The sequence below is a fragment of the Elephantulus edwardii genome, unplaced genomic scaffold, assembly GCF_000299155.1.
Source record: "Elephantulus edwardii isolate Elephantulus edwardi_28Jun2011 unplaced genomic scaffold, EleEdw1.0 scaffold00162, whole genome shotgun sequence".
Classification (NCBI taxonomy): domain Eukaryota; kingdom Metazoa; phylum Chordata; class Mammalia; order Macroscelidea; family Macroscelididae; genus Elephantulus; species Elephantulus edwardii.
In genome coordinates, this window is record NW_006399912.1 from 324631 (window position 1) to 345148 (window position 20518).

At 46.0% G+C, this 20518-nt stretch overlaps 1 protein-coding gene across 1 annotated transcript in view; it reads right to left on the bottom strand.

Annotated features, from left to right (window-relative positions):
* The window catches only part of CLEC16A (C-type lectin domain family 16, member A), a 262635-nt gene that overhangs the window by 220607 nt on the left and 21510 nt on the right, over positions 1-20518 (bottom strand). The window contains exons 3-7 of the mRNA XM_006895232.1: positions 15106-15239; positions 9838-9986; positions 5430-5535; positions 3948-3953; positions 3492-3615 (exon numbers count right to left, since the gene is read on the bottom strand). Coding sequence (XP_006895294.1) covers positions 3492-3615; positions 3948-3953; positions 5430-5535; positions 9838-9986; positions 15106-15239 — 519 coding nt within the window. The remainder of the gene's footprint in view (positions 1-3491; positions 3616-3947; positions 3954-5429; positions 5536-9837; positions 9987-15105; positions 15240-20518) is intronic.

Below are 20518 nucleotides of genomic sequence, written 5' to 3' on the forward strand. Positions count from 1 at the left end.
CCGTTTAAAAATCCAGATTCCCTGCTCCAGAGTAGCTGGTGAATCTGAACCACTGACATTTCCATTAGAACTCAAAATAGTACACACTACGCTGTCAGCTCCTTTCAGTCAAGTGTAAAATGCTCGTGTTACAAATAACTACTCATTTAACCACACACAGTTAAAACAAGGAGTAAGATCATGATTCATTTTGCTTCTTTTACATCATTTTAACTAACTATTCATCTGTAGGGAGCTCTGATGACCTAGTGGTATGGAGTTACGCTGGCAACCCAAAGGCACGCAGTTCAAATCCATCCAGCAGCTCCTCAGGAGAAGGATGGACAATGTCCTCCCGTGCCATCAATTGCCTCTGAAAACCCACTGGAGGGTCAGTTATGGGTCGGTTCCGACTCAATGGTACACAGCAGCAATGCTCTCGTTGCTTAGTGGAGGGGGAGCTGTGCTGCCAGCCGAAGGGCCTGCTGGTGAATCTACCAGCCACTCCAAGGAAGAAGGATGGGCACTTGCCTCCCATGCAATTTAGAGTCTCAGGAACCGAGTGGAGAGTCCGCTGTGAGGCGGTTCTGACTCTACTGCAATGAGAGAGAGAAATTCCTTCATAGTCTGCAGAGTGCTACACTGCTAACTACAGTGCTGTGATTCTGCAAGTTCAAATCCACCAGCCACTCTGCAAAAGAAAGACGGGAGTCTCTTCCCAGTAAGATGGACAGCTTCAGGAACCTGATGGAGGACCACTAAAAGGCAGAATCAACTTAATGGTAATGAGTGATTCTGTCTTTAATAAAAACATGTTAAGTAAGTGCTTATAAAGATACATAAAGCCTAATAATAAAAGGAATACTTGTGTATCTATTATTATTATTATTAATATCAATTCTGTATACGTAGACCATTCACAATGCAACTGTTTTGGCACTTAGTAAGTTACTATGAGCACTTTCCTACAAGAAGATATTTAATACACCTCATTCTTTTTGTACTATTGCTTTGTAATTTATCAAAGTAACATATGAAAAACAAAACAAGCTCAAACTCCAGGAACCGCCTCATAGCTGACCCTCTAAATGGTTTTTCAGAGACTGTAAATTACATGGAAGGAAATTTCCTATCTTTATGCTACAGAGCCAGCTAGTGGAACTGAACCACACATCTTTGGGTTGGAAGTACAAGTCCTTATCCACTAGGCCACATATGAATTTCGATGTAAAAATAAGAACATATAAGGAAGACTTCATACACAGAACCATTCTAGAATGGTTGTCAGGAATCAGATGGGAGAGAGAGGGGATTAAAAATTAATGAATAGATAAGCTGAATGAAGGGAAAACAATATTCAATAAGGTTTTGATTAGACATTGTAATTAGTTAACTGCATTAATCAACTATAATTAATGTCATAAAACAAAATGTCTATGAACGACTCAATGAAACCTAAATTTGCTTTGTAAACTTTAATTCATATAAAATAAATTAATATAAACACACACACGGTGGCCAGTATAATTAATCAATTTTAATTAACATTATGAAATAAAACATGTATGAGTGATTGAGTAAAATACCAGTATATAAACAATTTGTAAACTTTCATTTAAAAGAAATTAATTTAAAAAATATATATCTATATAGGAACACACACACAAAATAAAAGGTTGATCAAACAGTGTAATTAAATGAGTCAATTTTAATTAATGCTATTAACTAAAATATATATGAAAGATTACATGAAAACCAGTATGATTTGTAAACGTTCACTCAAGTAAATAAAACGCAGAGTGTATTATTCAGCTGATAATGCAAGCTAGTAGCTGCTGGCTCAGTCTCCCCCCATCTACCAGCCACTCCACCCCATCCCACCCCCAACCACTCAGAGGTGGCAGTTTTGAACTCTGAAAGTAGTTTCTGTGGGTTCTTTCCCCCCTATTTCTCTAAAATCTGCATGGATTTCTATTTTGTGATTGATCTATTTGACACATGACCTACTGATCTCCTGCTATGACAGAATTTGTGTCCTGAGGTGGTTGTTGAGTAAAGGTGAGTGGATTTTGACTCGCAGCAACCCTATAGGGCAGAGTACAACTGCGCCACAAGGTTTTTCTGGGCTGTAACCTTTACAGAGCAGACCGCCAGATCTTTCTTCCTTGGGCCGATATATGGGTTTGTACCACTGTCCTTTTGCTTTACACCCAAGCTCTACAGTTCTCAACAACTGTCTTAACAGAGACAAATAGGGGCCCAGGATTGCGTTTCCTTCCTTGCCTAACTTTTGCTCTTTCTGGAGCCCAGCATCTCCACATGTTCTCTAGTTATGATTTTCACAGCTCCTTCGTTTTGGCAAATCAGCCATCTACCTACCCTCACTCCTCTCCCAGTAACGGACTGACCCCTCTAATTAGCCCCCACTACCACCACCAGGAGGCTGCCTTCCTGGCTCCTTTACCATCCTGGTCCCATCTGGTCTGTGCAAAGCAGGAGTCATCAACCTGGGGACCAGTCTGCCCACTGGGACATTTAGCAACAGAGGATATTTTTGCTTGTTACAGGGGAGGATGGCATGAGGGGCGGAATGGAAGGATGCTACAGGTATCTGGTGGGCAAAGGCTCAAAATCCCACTAAGCACAGGGAAGCCACCCATGTAACAGAATACCCAGCCCAAAATGTCAATGCAATGCACAGAGAATGAGGACTCCTGCTCCAGACAGATCACACTTTCTGTGTATCTTTTCTTCAGCTCACACATCATCTTACTCCATTTATCAGCTGCCCAGGAATGGGTCAAGTTTGAATCTACCAGCTGCTCCCCCACAGAAAGACGTAGCAGTGTGCTTCCACAGAGCTCACTGCCTTAGGAAGCCTGGGCAGTTCTACTCTGTCCTATGGGGTCACTGTGAGTTGGAGTCAACTCAACAGAAATGAGCTTGGCTTGGGTGTCGTATAGGGACATAGAGCGTGGATAGGCTTCTGTAAAGCACCTGAGTTATTTCCAGCATTCTATTATTAAAAACAGGTGGGTAGAACCCTTTATTCCATCTTACCCTGCCCCTTTTATCTCCTAGAAGGCACTTGATTTGGGAGAAACAGAACAGAACAGGGAGTTCACAACCTAGATTGCAACCTATGATCAACTTTACTTCTCCACTGACAAGAATCTTCCTGAACAGTTTGCATAATCAACTTCCCCCACTTTATCTCTTCAACTAGAAAGAGAAGAGTTCTTAGGTTGTTGTTATTGTGTGTCTTCCCAGTCATAAATGACCCATGGCCGACCCTCCAGTAAGTTTACAGAGGCAGTTAATCATATGGGAGGAAACTGCCCGTCCTTCTCCCACAGAGCAGCTGGTGGATTCAAACCATGTGCCTTTGGGACTACAGTGCAGTTTCTTACCCTTCAATGCACAGACGTTCGTGACCTGCCTACACACAGGCAGACCCGAATATTCCTATAACCCTCTGTCCATCCACTAAGCACCCAGGGAAGGTCACTCACTCCTCGTCCGTCTGCACACAGTTATCAAGTTCAATCACGTGGCTCCCGATGAACCAAACCAAATTGGAGAAGTAAGGAACGGCTGTCTTATCTCTGATATAGTGCAGCATGGCCTGGTTATCCACTGAGAAAATTCACAAAGGGGGAAAAATAAAGTTAAGCTACCAAAAATAACTTAGGGAAGTTTAAAAACACCCCACAAAACCACAAAGAAAAAGCCCTCTACTATCATCCCAAAGTGTCTCTGTCTTTCCTGGAAATACTTGGAAATGTTTATTTTATTTATAAAATAGTACTTATTAAGGTATTTCTAATACTGGTTTTTTTAATTTATAAAAACCATCAATTAGTCTCAACATTACTAATGCACTACAGAGCAGAGCTTGCAAGCCAGTTTCCAGCATTTACATGTAAGGATAAGTTAAGAAAGCAGAAAACCAGAGGTTAAGAACTTACATGACACTGGAATAAGGAACACAGGAATCATCATTGAAGGAAAGGCAAAAAACAGACAACAGTTAAAAGGGTTAGGAACTGAGGTGGTGAGACAGTTGCTCAGAGGGATAGAGGGCTAGGAGGCATCTAAATGGAAAGGGACAAGTTAGGAGAGAGCAAGAGAAACAGAGCTGGAGGCAGCCGAACCTCACCACAGACCCGGGGTGCAAACTCAGAAGCTGGCAGGGCTGGCCAATGACCATGTGAAAAGCTTGCGAAGCCCAGCATGTGAACTGGGGAGCTAGGGTGTGGACCCCAAAGGGTACTGGACCACTGCCCTAGAAGACCATGGAGGGTGTCAGAGCAGCCAGTTACACATTTTCAAGTCAGAAATCCAAATTCTTATGCAAGGTCTCCCAGTTGAAAAATACTGGCAATTGCTCTTCCTCCTCATCCCCTCCCCACTCCAAATAACATCTAGGCCAATTAAACCATGTTTGAGGAGCATATTCAGCCTTCAGGCCCTGAGTTTGCAACCTCTATATAAATTCTGAGCAAGCCTCTTCGATTTAATGCAATCCCAGAACTTGGGTGGAATGAACCCCCACCCCTAGTGGAAGTCCTCCAGTATTAACACCCCAAATAACACCCCCAACATGTAATGGCTCAAGGTCTTTGATCCTTGAACCTGGAATCCCCGCTCTTATGTGGTGACCACGAGGGACAGAACCCCCTATTAGGCAGAGACCTGTTAGGGAACTGCTTAGAGGAAAACTCTGGTTTGGGAAACTTGGGTCCAGCCAGCCTTTGTGAGCACCAGCGCAGAGCCACCGAGGGCAGGGCTTTGTCCCAGAGCCAGTGTTATGAGGATTGAGTGTCTCTCGGCAGACAGGAGGGATTTGCCAGTGCTGGGTTAAGCAACTGCAGCAGAATGCGTTACTGCCCTCTGCTGTTTGTGACAGAAATTGCCTTTGCATGTGATCCAGAGAAATTCATGCTTAACTGTACTGAAGCCAAAACACTGATTCAAAAATTCAAAGACAACTTTGCTGTATCTAACTACAGTGAAACCTGTAAGTGCCAGAACTCACTGGGACTGTCTTGTTTTCCTGGTTTCAAAAAATTTTCCCCTTTGGCAGGGTGCAGTCTTAACAACTTTCCTATCACCTGTTTGAAGGGAAAAAATTTCCACTCAAACCACCCTGAGATGAGAGGAACTAGCTGGTGCCCAGCAGCATTTTTCCTTCTCTGACACGCTGTCCACAGGTTCTGACTTATTCAATCCCACATGCGCTTCTCCTAGAGTAATCCTCCTTCCCCTCCTAGAAGTCAGTGGCACAAAAATGTATGCAAGGGGCCAGCCAAATGCCCATCAGTTACAAGTTATTTATGAGACAAACAATCATGGCTGACAATAAGTGAGTTCCCAAGCTGTTTCTGGAGAAATGTACGCAAACACATGCCGTGAGAAGAGAGGGGGCCAGAGCTCCAGGGGACGCTTACCTTTGTAGACATTCAAAGTTATGGTTCTTACAGCAATTCTAACCATGCTCTCAGGATGATTAAAAAACTTGATGGCTTCGGTGTACAGGGCAAAGTCGTTAGTGTGCTACAACATAAAAAGTACCAGAAAGAGGTTAGAAGCTCATCGGAGAGGGCTGTCCCCTGCCCCATTCTGAATTCTGCTGTAGTCACAAAGCACTATCAAAGGGAATCTTCAGCCAGAGGTTCAGACCCAGTGGGGAACGGGGCTGGGGAGGGTCGGGGTAGGTGCACGGATTTCAGGGCAAAGGTGGGACCAGGGCAAAAACAAGGAGAGGCCCACAGCAAAAGTTAAAGGGACCAGATTTATAATCTGACTCTGCTCTCCCTCTGCTCAGCTGTGTGAAGCAGAATTTCTAAACTTCAGTTTACTCATAAAATAGGGACACTTCATGGTGGTTAACATTAAAGAATATAATTTCGAGCCCAGAGCTCACTACAGTGCCTGATGAGAAGAAACAACAGGAGCAATGCTGTTCCCAATAGATGCTGTTTCAACTAATAAATGACAAATGGTGCAAAACTGTCCTAACCCTGAAGTCTCTTCAGGGAGAGCTGCTGGCACAGCCTGCAGGGAGGTGCACTACTAAGGCCACACCATTCTGGTGGTTCTGAATCGACCAGAAGCACCAAGGGAGAAGGACAGGCAATCTCTTCCCATGCACCTTACAGCCTCAGAAACCTGCTGGAGGGTCAGTGACAGTCATTTCTGACTCAGCAAGCGTTCTAAAGTCTCTTTTGGCTCCTATACATTTCCCTTTTTGGAAATACCAAAAACTGCAAACATCTTCAGGAAGGAAGAGGAGTCCAGGAATCTTAGGACTTTAAAAAGGGACCATCAAAACCACGCAGAAGCAGATAAAACAGAATCTGTGACTTAGAAATGGCCAGCCGAGGATCTGGGCCTAGAGCCAAACAATGGTGGGCTTTGCTGCCCTCTTGTGGTCAATTTTTCCACAGGAGGAACAGACTTGGAGAGAAGGTCTGAGGTTTGAAGGTGCTCAAGGCAGTGCTGGAAAAGCAGCCACCATTAGCATATCTAAACCAGCCGGTCCTAAACTGGCTGTTATGGACTGAATTGTGTTCCCCCAAAATATGTACTGGACTCCCATGTACCTGTGGATGTAATCTTGTTTGGGGAGAGGATTCTTCCCATAATGAAGAAGCCATACATACCAGTGAAGTGTAGTATACCTAGTCAGTTCGGTTTCGCGTTTTGTTTTTTTAAAAAAACGCCTTTTTATCATGATTCGAGTGTAAGTTTACAAAGCAGGATGGTATTCCATGTAAGCTATCATATGTGCTTTGTGACACTGATTACAACCATCACACTGTAACAGTACATGTGTTATCTCCTCTCTGTGGCTATTTCCCTCCTTCCTTCTATCCTGTCCCTTCCTGCCACTGAGCTACCTCCTAAATGCTGTGCCCTTGATTCTGTATGGCTGCTTATATAAGGCCTTAGAAGGTTGCTGGGTCCTGGCTTCTGTTTGGTTGAAAGCAGAGTCCCCGGTCTGTTTGTTGTTGGGCGCTATTAAGTCAACAGCGACACACAGTGACCATATGAACAGGAGATCAGAACCCTGTCGTGTACTGGGCCATCGTCACAGGTCAGGCTCAAAAGGTAGCCATGGGCCGCAGTCTCAGGGGTTCCACCAGGCTCCGTCAGGCCAGGGAGTCTGACCACTTTGATGGCCACACTTATCTGCTACTCTGCTCAGAATGATTCTCTATTATGACCTTTTTCAGAGCAGTCACCAGTGCCAACCGGGCACGACCTGGCTCCTCTGGTCTCAAGGTCATGGAGTTTGAGGTTCACAGGTCCATTAATACTACAGACTGTCCCCATGTGTCCTTGATTTTCTTCACTCTTCCCCACTCTAGATCTAATGAGCTCTTAATTTAAAAATGAGCAGATTACACACACACACACACACACACACACACACACACACACACACACACACACGGAAGGCAGGCAGGTGGTATGTGAAGGCCAAACTACAAGTAAAGGAATTCTGAGGCTTGCAGATAGACACCAGAACCTACCACGTAACAGCAGAACTAACAGGGCGAAGGCCCTGTTTTGAACTTAAAGCTTCTAGAACTGTGAGAAAATAATTTTTTGTCTTTGGAAGTTACCTACTTGAGGTATTTTTGTTATGGGAACTAAAACATGGGAAAATTAAAGGTCAAGACAATGAGAGCAGCACAAGTTGACTGGAAGTTATATATGCACTTTAGTGGTAGCTACTGCCCTGGCCCGTATAAAAGAGGAGACAAGCCCTTCTCCAAGATGAAGCTCCAAGCGTTCGAGAGCTGGGCTTACTTCCCGAAGCCTCACTACTCCAGAATCCCAGGCTGCCCTCTGCCGGGTATGCTGAGGCCCAGCCACTCCTGAGTGGAAGGAGAACCCGGTCAGCTCTCTGATCTGAACTTTCACCTTGAGGTGCCTTGAGAACAAACCACCATGTGTTCCCTGGACACATCTACTAAGGGCCCACCATGTGCCAGGTACTGGGTCACATGATGTTAAATTGTAAAACTGCCACATATTTTGTGGCTAACATTTCTTCTCCTAGAGGATGAAATGAAATCAAAGTGCAAACTATTACTGTTACATACTCTAGGGTCAAACTAGATGGTTTGGCTCTAACTCAGAGAACATGTAGGAATACGATCTGACTGCAAATATACTGGCTGCCTATCCTGAAGATGCTGTCTGCCTGTGGACAGCGCCTGGCTGTGCATCAGTTCCACGAAGGCCCAGTGAGCTTCCCCCCGTATTCACCCACCCATCCCCTTTCACACGGAATCAGAGCTGACCTGTGTGACCAAAGAACATGGAGTGCTGACTTCCAGGGCTTCAGTACCACCACCATAAACTATTGTCAACACACATTCGAAGAGGCACAGCTGGGCGCTGCCTTTAAGCAGGGCACCGCTGCCTGTTTCTTACTTGGGTCAAAAGATCTGCTCGCTATGCAATGCACATGGAGCCCTTCTTTCTGACAGCAACTACAGAACTGTTCTGAACAGATTTGAAGCCCTGGTTGTCTCTAAGACTAGGTCATAGAAAACACTGCAGCCTGCCGAGTTCTCTTGAATGACCAGTTCAGGGGAAGCCCATGTCACGCTGTGAGTCACAGGTCAGTCAAGCGAGAGGAACTGAGGCCTCCCGCCAACTGACTAGTCACATGAAGGCGTGACCGTGGGAGGAGATCCCGCAGCCCAGGTCCAGCCCTCAAACGACCACAGCCACATGACTGACTCTGTGACACCTACCCGGCCAGGCTGCTCCCAAACTCCTGGTACACAGAGGAAGAAACGCGAGGGGAGTCAGACGGGGCAAACCTGAAAGGAAGTTGGCTGGAAGGCTTCTGGGAAAGTTATCTTTTTGGAAGTTAAAAAAAGTTTATAAGGATCCAGGAGAGAAGGTGACCTCCTCGGGCTTTGTGGTGACGGCATATGAATCTGCGATGCTTGGAGACAACTGTACTAGGAGGGCAGGGAGATGGGAAACCTGGGTCTTCGATGATGTGGGTGAAGCCATAGGATGGGCCAGCCCTAGCACAGCTGGCATACTCTTTGATATGTGAAAGAAACTGACCACATTGTTCCTTTTAATTATCTAGGGCATTCCAGGGTAAGAGTCATTCAATTCCTTATATGGTTACTAATTCATCCAAGAAATACCAGAGCCATCAGCATGTAAAGGACAACAAGGACTACAACTTAGGGAGCGAGGTACACACAAAGTGCTCTGAGAACATATTTCCTTCAAACATTGAAAAATCCTGCAAGGTATATACTGTGAACCTGGCACTGGAGGGGACTGCCATGCTCTTCCAGGTCACACAGGTTTCCTGCCTTCGGCACGGTGCAGTTAGACCACTTTTCTGATGCTCATTTTAGTGCAAAATATTTTCATTTTCCTTCTTTGACATGTGTCTACCTTACATGGATTTTGGCTTTTGCAGGTCTTTCTGTATGACTATCCCCCTTTTCCAGATGAGGAAGCTGAGGCCCAGGGAGGAACTGGGACTTCCCAAAGGTCACACAGCAGGGACACGACAAAGCTTGGACCTGGCTCAATGTCCTCTCATTTCCACGGCACTAGCCCAATGCTGTCCCCATAAGTCAACTTCCGAGCCCTTCTCTTCTCTGCTATCATGTGGTAGAAGTGGAATTTTACTTTAAGATGGAGAGGTAATTTGTCAAATTAAAAAAAAAAAAATTACGCACACCAAAGTTAAACAGTGTTACTGAAAAAAATCATGTAAAAGCAAATGCTTAAGTGTTTGGTGATGGATAGAAGGCTAGAGCTGGCCTGTGTCACCCCAAAGTGTACCGTTGGGTAGTTACTTACCTCATTGTAAAAGAAATGAACAGTGTGGTTGTTGAGTTTTAGCGAAAGCGTTTTCAGGAACGATATATAATATGCCATAATCTCCTCATCGGAAAAATCAAATTTATGAACGATGATAGAATTTATGTAATTATTAGAGAGTAAATAATCTAGATGGAGGGGGAGAAAAAGAAAAAAAGGCAAAACAGACAGGTTAATGCACACAGGAGGTCAAAGCAGAAGATGTCAGCCCACGATCAGAGGATCCTGGAACAATCAGAGGCGTCCTGGGTGGGTGGGATTAAAGGCGCTCAGGGAGAGCAGCTTCCCTTTTACCCAGAAAAGAAATCACCCATCAGTCACTAGAAGTTCAACGACAAGGCCAGAGAAAGGCCCCCCTCACCCCACCCCCACCCCGTGCACACACACTAAAATAGGAGAAACGCCTGAATGTTTTGGTTTCACTGTGGGCAAACGCTCAACACAGAGCCGAGGGAGGGGAGGTGAACTGATGCGTGGGCCCGTTCACAAACCACCCACAGAGGAGGGTAAAAAGCACAGTGTTCTATAAAAAGCTGCCCCATTTTGCCAATAAAAATCACATCATCATCTTTAAATGCCAAAAACGGCTGCTCATTTCTTCCCTCCCCATACAGTAATGCGACGTCACAGCAGCCCCTGGCCACTGAGGCTCAACACCGGCGCCAGACTGAGGGTGTCCAACTGTAATTCACCAAGACGACATTCCCCAATCTTCCCACTGTCCAGGCGAGTGAAAAAAGGCTCAGTGTGTTTTGATTAACTTGCCCAAGGACACAGAGAAAGTGGCAGAGACAGGGTCTGAACTCGGGTATGATGTCACCAATGAGGGTCAACAATAAAAGGATCTGGGTCAATGGGGCAGCCTGGATTGGCCGCCCCCAGTTCCTGCCCCTGGAGGTCAGGGGAAATATAAGACCAGTCGGGTGAGAGCTGGCCAAACTAGTTTTTGAAACTCTGCTGGCCAGCACGCATGGACCTCCAGAGGAGATGTAGTGCCATCTGGTTGGCAGGCCCTGGCTAGACACATTTGCCTGTGTCCTCACCAGTCACCCTGAAAAGCAGGTGCTGCTGTCTGTCTTCTGAGCTGCCAGTCTGTGAGTCTGCTCCATTCCACCTGTGGCCAGAGACAGACCAAGGTGGATACCTGCAGCCAAAGGCAGATACCTGGCTGCAGGTGGTTTTTAGAGCCTCCTCCTGCATGGGGGTCCCCAACAGGCAGTGCTGGCCTCACCTGGAGATGAAGGGACAGGTGGGGGAGAGGCCAGCCCTCAGGGTCTCTGCAGATGGACCCACGATTCTCACGGAGGGGAGGGGCATATCCGAGGTCCTCGGTTGTAATGGCACCTTGGACTTCAATTGCCTGTGCCCTGACCTAACTCCTGCCACTTCTTGCCTGTGTAACACTGGGAACGTTGCCTACCCTTCTAGTCCTCAGTTTCCTGGCTGAGAAGGCAGGCAGCGGGACCTCTGTTTGTGAGGACTGAAAGGACTAAAGCGTGAAACCACTGAGGCGCCTGAAGGCGTGCAGTTCGAATCCACCAGATGCTCCGCTGGAGGAGGATGGGCAATCTACTGGGCCAGTTGGATCTGACTCCATGGCACACAACAACAACAACAAAAAAGTGTCACAAAAAAAGAAAAAGTAAGCACTGAGGCAGTGGTGGGCACACTGGAAGCGCTCACCAATGTCAACTGCCGTTTGTATTCTTATTACTGTCTCTGGAACATTTATAATCTCCACTGCTGCAGTCCTAGGACTGAACATTTGGATGAACTGGAAATGTTCCATTAAGTTCTTCAGCATCAAAAATGTAACTAGCGGGATTGTGTACCAATGAGGGAGTTTTTCTTTTGCTTTTCAAGGAGAGGAGCAAATGGGGGGGGGAGGGGTTTGTGCGGGGAGAAGGGTGCAACAATGAATGAATGGAATCCCAAAATCTCTGTAGATGTTCATTGAAATGAAAAATAAACAACCTAAATTAAAAAAAAAATGTAACTAGCTCAGGCCCAAACTAAAGGCTGTATGGAATCTCCAAAACAGCTCGATGGCCCCCCAGGAGCAGGGAGAAGGCCCAGGGGTTCATGGGGGCTCTCTTCAAAAGCCCACTCTCGGGACAGGCCCACTGCATTCACAAACAAGCACTGGGAGAGCTCTGAGCAAGCCGAGCAGGCCAGCTGTGAAGTCTAGTCCGAGAGTCCAGGTCCACAATCACTTACAACCATTCCTGGGTGTGTGGGAAGTGCAGATTCCAGGCCCATTCCAGGCCCTTTCGGGGGGGGGGGGAAGGGAGGGAGGGGTTCTGGGCTGGGGTCCTGATAGCCTTACTTAGTATGTTTTCAGCTGAAGTGACATATATGATTCTTCAGTGTACATCTTACCATATATGAATATACGCACCCAGCTTCAGCTCTACATATACTCAAAATGTGCAGGCGCACGCAGACACCTCATCTCACATCCGCACACTGTGGAAGCACCCCTCAGGTCAGACACCTTGTGCTTCCAGCTCTGAAGGACTCCCCAGTGGCCCTGCTCAGCCAGTGGCCCCACTCCAAAGATAATTCTGTACTCTATCACCTAGATCCATTTTGCCTGTTCGGGAACTACACGTAAACACAGTCCCACACAAGCCTGCTTGCTTCTCATCTGCCTTTGCCATGTTTGAGAGCTACCCATGTTGTTGTCTGACACTAGCAGTCCATTCCTTTTCTGGGGGGTGTGGAGTGGCCCATGTGGTACTGCATTCTCTGAATCATCCACAACTTCCTTGACTGCCTAGAGTCTCAACCTGAAATGAGCAGCCCAGGGGAGTCTGGTGCCTCTGTTCTGTGCCAACCTGGCTGTGCCTCGGGACAAGTAGAGGGAAGTGGTGGGATGTTTTGTTCAGCCTAGTTGGGACAGCAAGTGACTTCTGTGCCATCAGAGACCTCAGCTGGCCGCATAGCCATGGGCCTGCACACAGGAGCCCCCAGGCACCCTGTGGAGCTGGAGCAGAACCAGGCTCATCTACTCACCAGCGGGGACCTTGCCAGGGCCTCCAGGAGAGGAGTCTGTGGGTGGTGGCACTATGGGGGCAGTGGAGGTGCCTCTATTATTCCGCTGGGGTTTTCTACTGCCCCCTCTCATGGCACGACCAACTTCCTGTGGGAACCTTTTCTAATAAACCCAGGAGTTTGCAAGTAATCACAAGTCTCCTGGGTCCTCTGTCACTTAGGTCACCAGACTCAACAGACACCAGGTGCATTCGTGAAAAAGACGGTTGTAATACTGAAAAACTGGAAAGCACCTAAATGCCCACGGGCCACGCTAAAAAAATTATTGGGACAGCCAGATGTGACTCTGAGGCCAAACTCAAGAGAGACACATGAATGCATAGTGAAAAGACCTAAGATACTGGGGGGGGAAACAGAGCTAACGCACAGCTGTAGGTCACGCTGGACTGTTAGGAGGAGTCTATGTGGAACGTGTATTTTATCTTTGGGAACACTGCTGTGGGGTAGTTTTTGGTATGGGATTTTTTTTTAGCAAAGAGAATATTTCCTTCCTGTGATGACTGTTGTTGTTAGGTGCTCTGACCCACAGGGGCCCTGTAGAATGGCTCTGCTCCATCCTACGCTATCCTCACAATCTGCGCTGTGCTTGACCCACTGTTGCAGTCAGAGAGACGCAGTGATTGCCGTTAGTCCTTTCTACGATGAGAAAACAAAAATAACAACAAAGCCTAGCTAGCCATCTCTCTCCTTGTTTTGTAAATAGTTGACAGCTGTTTTTTCAGAGTTTATGAAAGAGTACTGGAGAAGCCTCTAGAAAGCCAGCAGCATCTGTCCATGTTGCTTGCAGCAGGGTATAGAGTTTTTAGTTCCAGTATTAAAAAAGGGGGTGAGGGAATCCTTTGATCCAGGAAAAATCCTTTGGAAGCCATTTTTGATCCCTCGGTGCCATCTTTAATCTTGCTGGGCTCAGAAAAGGTTTTCCGAGAGCGCAGGCATTTTGGGGGATGCCAGTTTAGTTCCAAGTCATTCACACATCTGCCAGGCCCAGTGCTGAGCTCTGCACACATCTATCACGTGGAAGCCTCAAACACGCTGACCCACAGGGATCACAAGACGGAATGTGCTCCAGTTTGCAGGAGCCGCAGCCTGGAGACTCCACTTCCCAGAGCACACGTGGGAGCACGCGGCAGACGCAGGCTGTGGATGCAGTCTGCTCTCAGTTTTCAGAAACCGCACTCATTTTGCACCCGGTGTAACAGAAGCTGGTAACAATGATCACCACTTAGGGAGGCATGTGCAGCGCACGCGCATTGGGCCGCGTCAGAAGGCTCCTGAGACAGGAGCGCCACCTTGTGGCTGATTCTGAGAGCTACACGTTAACCTCTGTCCAGCTCCCGTCCCCAAGGGGAGTGCCCACCAGAATCATCTACTCGCATCTCATGTGAAAAGACAGGTGACTGATGTCTCCACACAGTCACCTGACTTCCCTCTCCAGCTTCTTACAGGGCCTGGGGCTGGCTTTAGTTATACTGGTATAATAAGGCCTGGATCAACCTGAAAGAGTTCTCAACCTCGGCAATACTGACATTTGGGACTAGAAAAGTCTGGTGTGGCGCTGTCCTGCGCATTACAGGATGCTGAGCAGCGTCTCTGGCCTCTAACCACCATCAGCACTGCCCTCCACCCTAATCGGGATACTGTTTCACTACATGCCAAATGCCCCCTAAGGGGGCACCACGGCCTTCGGGTTGAAAACCCCTGAGACAGACTTGACCTTAAAGCCCTTTGGCTACCCTGGTCTTGCCTGCAGTCATAGCAGTGGCTCAAATTTGGCATTAAAATAAGAGACCCCAGCCCTGCTTTTCGGGGTGGTGGTTAGTAATGAAGAAACTGGGGCTCAGAGAGGATGAGAAGTCATCTCTAATCATGCCCCTGTGAGTGGAGTGCTGGGTTTGAACCAGTGACGCCAGGGGCTGAAGCTTACAGCCTTCTAGACTTTGTAGCCAAATTCTTCCTGCTGCTTCTCATGCTGACTGACTTCTTCCCTTGCCTCCACTGACTCACCATGCAGGGACCCCACTTCTTTAATAAGCTCTAAAAAATAGAACAGGAAGTCTCTTGGCCCCTCACCATACTCCTTCAACAAAGAACACAGTAAGTATACACATTCAAAAAGCAGCATGAAAGCAAAGCAAAACTAGAGCTTGCAATACACAATGGCGCCAAGTCAAAGGTCAAGAAACGCGTCCTTACACAGTGAGGTCTCGTGACTGATATTCTCAAAGAGGATGTTCAGGGTCTGCAGCAGCTGAACACACACATAGCGCCCTGATTTCTGCCGCAGGATGTTCAAGAAGAAAACAAACATGTTCTTCTCCAGGAAGAAGCTGGGGAGAGAACAGGAGAGTCAGTGACTTACTGGAAACCGCTGGGTACCACAGTGCACACGTGTGCTGGCCTCCCTCACCCCTTGAAGCACCTGCAGAGAGGTCACGTCACCTGCATGCCCTCAACTTCCACACCACCCAGATCCCACAGTACTATCCTCCATAAACGCATCCCTCGAAGTTCTCTTCCCAGAACACGAACAGTGCCACCTCTGGGAAGCAGTGAACTGAATTTCTGAGGCTGGGAGAGGCCAGCTTGCTTATGATTCTGAGTAATTGTGAAAAGCAGCATTTTCCCATTGAGACTGCATTTTCTACTTGCACTGTCAACCCAAAGGCACACGGTTCAAAACCACCAGCTGCTCCTTGGCAGAAAGACGGGCAAAGTCTTCTGGGCAGTTTACTGCCTCTGAAAACCTCCTAGAGGGTCAGCTATCTCTCAGTTCAGCCTCAACAGTACACAACAACAAAAGCTATGTTAATGTTTGAATCTTCAGGACCTGTGTCTGCAAGTAGCTGTGTTTGGAGACAGGATCTTTGATGATGAGTTCATCTCAGATGAGGTTGGTATCCTCATAAGAGAAGAGACACAGATGCACACAAGAACGAATGCTGCATGAAGACAAGAGTGACACGTTTACAAGCCAAGGTTTACCCAGAGCTAAGAAAAAGGCATGAGACAGGGTCTCCCCCAGACCTTCCAAGGGGGCATGGTCCTGCTCACACCCCAATTCCAGTCTTTAGAGCTTCTAAGAAAATTGGTTGCTGTGAGGTTGAACACTGTGACACTGATGTGTTAAATGCGTTAATGGATGGCTACCAAATGTGGACAGAGAGTGGGGTGGAGCTCCCCAAATAAAACAAGCTTGGAAGGAGGAGTAGCATCTACTTCCGTAATAGCTTGCCTCCGGAAACCCTATGAACCTGGAGAGAGATGAAAGACACCCAAGCGTCGAGGACTCTCCTTCATAGGGTTGTTATGAGTCGCCTGCGACTCGACGGCACTTAACAAGAACAACAAGAAAATAAACTTTTGCTATTATGTGCCATCCAGTTTGTAAAGACCATCACCAGGAATGAATATACCAACAAGCCTTTTTATCTTTAAAGGTTTACAATCAGAAACAAACAAAAACTTGGAGTTCCTTGCAAAGGAGTGAGATAGGTGAAATATTAAGAGTTTCTAGCTTCCACATTAAAGTCTGCAGCTTCCACAGATGTTAGGCTGCAGGGGTGGGCGGGGGGGGGGGCACTTGGAGGAAAGAAGAAGGTGCTAACATGGAGGAGGCACCGAGCCAGGCTCCACGCATGCTTTGCCTTCCAGCCTGTAACCAAGGTGGTACTAGCCTGCTGAGGTATACATTGCTTTTTTTAATCTTGAAAAAGAAGACAAGCCTTTATTTCAAGGCAAAAGACAGGATTTCTCGTTAATTGTTTCTATTAACATACTCCAGCTAAGGTCATGCACCTCTTGTTTGGAGCAACAGGACTCCCTGCTGGCTGACTTGGTTCTGGGTGTCTCTCTCCCCTCGCCTGTCAGCTCCACAGTGACAGGATCATGTGTCTGGCACTTGCTCAGTGCTGTATAATTTCTGTTTAAATTCATGCAAGTGTGAATAAACCAATGAATGAATATGACCTAGAAAAGATGCCTACAATTTTTTCCAGCTATGATTCTGCTGTTTAATTAATCCCTGCAGAATTTCATCATGGCCTATTTTGGTCTTCCTCATATCAGACAAAGAACTCCATTAGGCATGGATGGTCGACAGCTCACATGCACTAGTTGCTCTGTGGAAGAAAAGGCCTGTCTAGTGGCTCTCAAATATCACCCAACAAACTCACTGGAGCCCAGCAGCCCAGGATGCTATCAGAATGCTAGGAGATTCTAGTGAGTCTTCCAGCAGATTCTAATGGGTCTACTAGCAGATTCTAGCAAGTCTTCTAACAGATTCTAATGGGTCTTCTAGAAGAATCTAGTGAGTCTTTCAGAAGATTCTAATGGATCTTTTATCAATGGGTCTTCTAGCAGATTCTAGTGAGACTTCAAGCAGATTTTACCAAATCTCCTAGCAGATTCTAATGGGTCTTTCAGCAGAGTTTCTAGACCTTGCTCAGTAGGTCTGGTGTGAAATGCAGAAAGCTACATTTTTAGAAACTCCCAGCAGGAAGCAGGAGGCTCCTGAGCTAAGTGACTGACTCTGGGACTGGAGCAGGGAATATGCAAGATAAGCCTGGAGCATGTAATGCCAGGAAGGAAGGAAGTATTTTAAAAAGGTGGGGAGGTAGAGATGATAAAGGGATGCAGAAGCCAATGTGAAGGAACTCCCATTGGTGGAACAGTAAAATGTCTAATGTAGAAATAGGTTATACTCCAAAGCATAAAATAAAAAGTCTTGCATGACCAAGGAGGATAGGAGGAGAATTGATGCCTTTGAGCTGTGGTGCTGGAGAAGAGTATTGAGAATACCATGGACTGCTAGGAAAACAAACAGATTTGTCCTGGAGAGGGTTAAACCGGGTGGCTCCTTGGAGGCAAGGATTCTGAGGCTCCGTCTAACTTACTTTGGACATGTTGTGAGGAGAGACCGGTCCTTAGAGAGGGACATCATGCTTGGGAGGGTGGAGGGACGGCGCAGGAGAGGAAGGCCCTCTATGAGGTGGATTGATTCAGTGACTGGGATAATTGGGATGGGAGTGTCAGAGACAGTGCGATTGGCACAGGACAGAGCGGAGTTTAGGTCTGTTGTATGTAGGGTTGCTATGAGTCGCAGGCGACTCGACGGCACATAACAACAACCACAGCGTTCACACTGATATGAATAAACTCAAAACCACACACTACGGTGTCTATTCTGGTGACCTCAACCCTCCCTCGGGTTCCTGAGGCTTTAAATCACAATGAGAGGACACTTCCCAGCTCCCTCTTGAAGAGCTGCTAGTGGATATGAGGAAATTCAATCTTATTAACACCGATCTTCTCTGAAGAAGACCAAACACTATACATAGCTACCCCTTCCACCAGGGATCTCTGATGGCTTAGTGGTAAGGAAGTGCACTGACAACCCAAAGGCACACAGTTTGAATCCACCAGTGGCTCCGCAGAAGATGGCACTCTCCTCCCATGTGATTTACACTTTTAAAACTCGCTGGAAGGTCAGCTGTGAGTCAATTCTGACTCAATGGTCCATAACAACAGCTCTCCCACATCGGTGTTCATTCTCTGTGTAAAACAGGAAAACTTGCCATATCCTGTGCCACCCTTGTCTTGCTCAAGGTGGATTATTATTCAAAGCAAATCACTAATGATGTCGACAGACACCATGTATCCCTGATGAGGTAAAAAGGCACATCCCCCCTGCAGTCATCTTTTTCAAAACGTCAAATGCCTGAATAAGTAGAAGAAAAACACCAGATAACTCTCCAGGAGGCCTGGTCTGTACTTCTCAAAGCTCTAGAACACAAGTGAAATCATGACAAACCAGAAGACACTGGAGAAACAACACAACTAAACGCAACACAGTATCCTGGATGAGGTCCTGGAACAGAAAGAACAGTAATGGAAAACTGGTGAAATTCAAGCCAAGTCTGGAGTTTGGTTAACAGTGACATACATACTCCTGATGGTTTATGAGTTGTGATAGATGCAGGTGAAAATGGAAGATGTTACCATTGGGGGAAACTAGGTGAAGGATGTATGGATACTTTTCATATTATTTTCCAACTTTCTTACAAATCTACAACTATTTCAAAATAGAAAGCTTCTTAGTTTTGAGAATTTCACATTTTCATGGAATTCAAACTTTTGGCATCCACTAAGGCCAAAGTGCCCATGAAACTATTACCTTGAATCTGTCAACTCGTTTCCAACTCATAGTTGACCCTCCACTGGGTTTTGGAGGTTTTAAATCACACAGAGGATTGCCCATCTTTCTCCTGCAGGATTGCAGGGGGATTCAAACCCTCAGAGAGCTGTGACTGTTGGGTTAACAGCACTACTCCTTATAGACCACGCCACCTGCGAGGTCACTATTATTACCTTGAGGAAATCTTTAAATTTCGAATTGAAATTATCTTCTGACGTCACCTTTGAATCAAATAATAATTCAGCCTAATCAGGAAAAAAAATGTATGCATTCAACATTATATCCATTTAAAGAATTAACTCTATGTGATGGTGTTGACAAGCGGCAACTTGAAAAGCATTGGTGAGAAGCTTCAGGGGACAGAGGGTTTGTGCTAATGATGGTGAAATACTCTGAAACAGGTTGTTGAGAAAGGTGGCACAACCTGAAGAAACTAATGTCACTGAATTGAGCATGAAGAAATTGTTGAAGTGGTGTGTTCTGCTGTACATGTTTTCACCAAAACTAAATAAATAAAAGAGAGAACATTAAAAAAGAAAGCTTATTAAGAACCAACTCTCCTGGGGATTCTATTGGGTGGCCTATTAGAACCCACAAGTTGCAAGAGTTCCAGGAAGTTCGTTCACATTACAGAGGGACTAAGAAAAGTCCACGTAAGTAAAGAGGACACAGTTCCAGATCATTTTCCCAAAGGTCTTTCTCATTTCCAAAAACAGACACCAAAACCATTTTTTTCCCCAAATTCTCCATGGATCCTTAAAGAAAGCTGATCCCAATTCTTAACTCTCACTTTCTTATTCATATGCTTTCCTTTGGGGATCATGGCCAATGTCACAGAAGACTTGTCTTTTGAAGGCGTTTGCAATTTTCATAAGTAGCTTTACCTTAACTAACCTTACTGATGAAAATATAGAGCTATCCCCAAATTAGGATAAGAGGCCAAGCTAGAAAACAGAACATCTTTTCATATTGTTTTTCATCAAAGTGTTCTCAATACTCCTAACATTCATAATCTATGTTTGATGACTGTCATAACTCAATCCCAAATCCTTCATGCAAATATTTAGGGAAGTAGTTCTGGTTTACAGCTTTTGTTTTTTAACAGGCTATTAGAAATACCACTAGGAAAATATTAGTATTTCATCTAAAGAATACTTCTCTTTCCATGCAGGAGGTCAATCAGCTTTGATTCCAGCCAGTGAATTTCAGGTGCAGCCACCTCCTATTTGTCAGTGGAAGCTTGTGTGTTGCTATAATGATGAGCAGGTTCAGTGACGCTTCAGACTAAGACTACGAAGAAAGGCCTGGTGACCAACTTCTAAAAATGACACAACAATGTCTACAATTTGACAAGCTGATAAGCCAGTCTCAACATTCCATAAGGAGATTGGCTAATCTTGCAAATGAACTGAC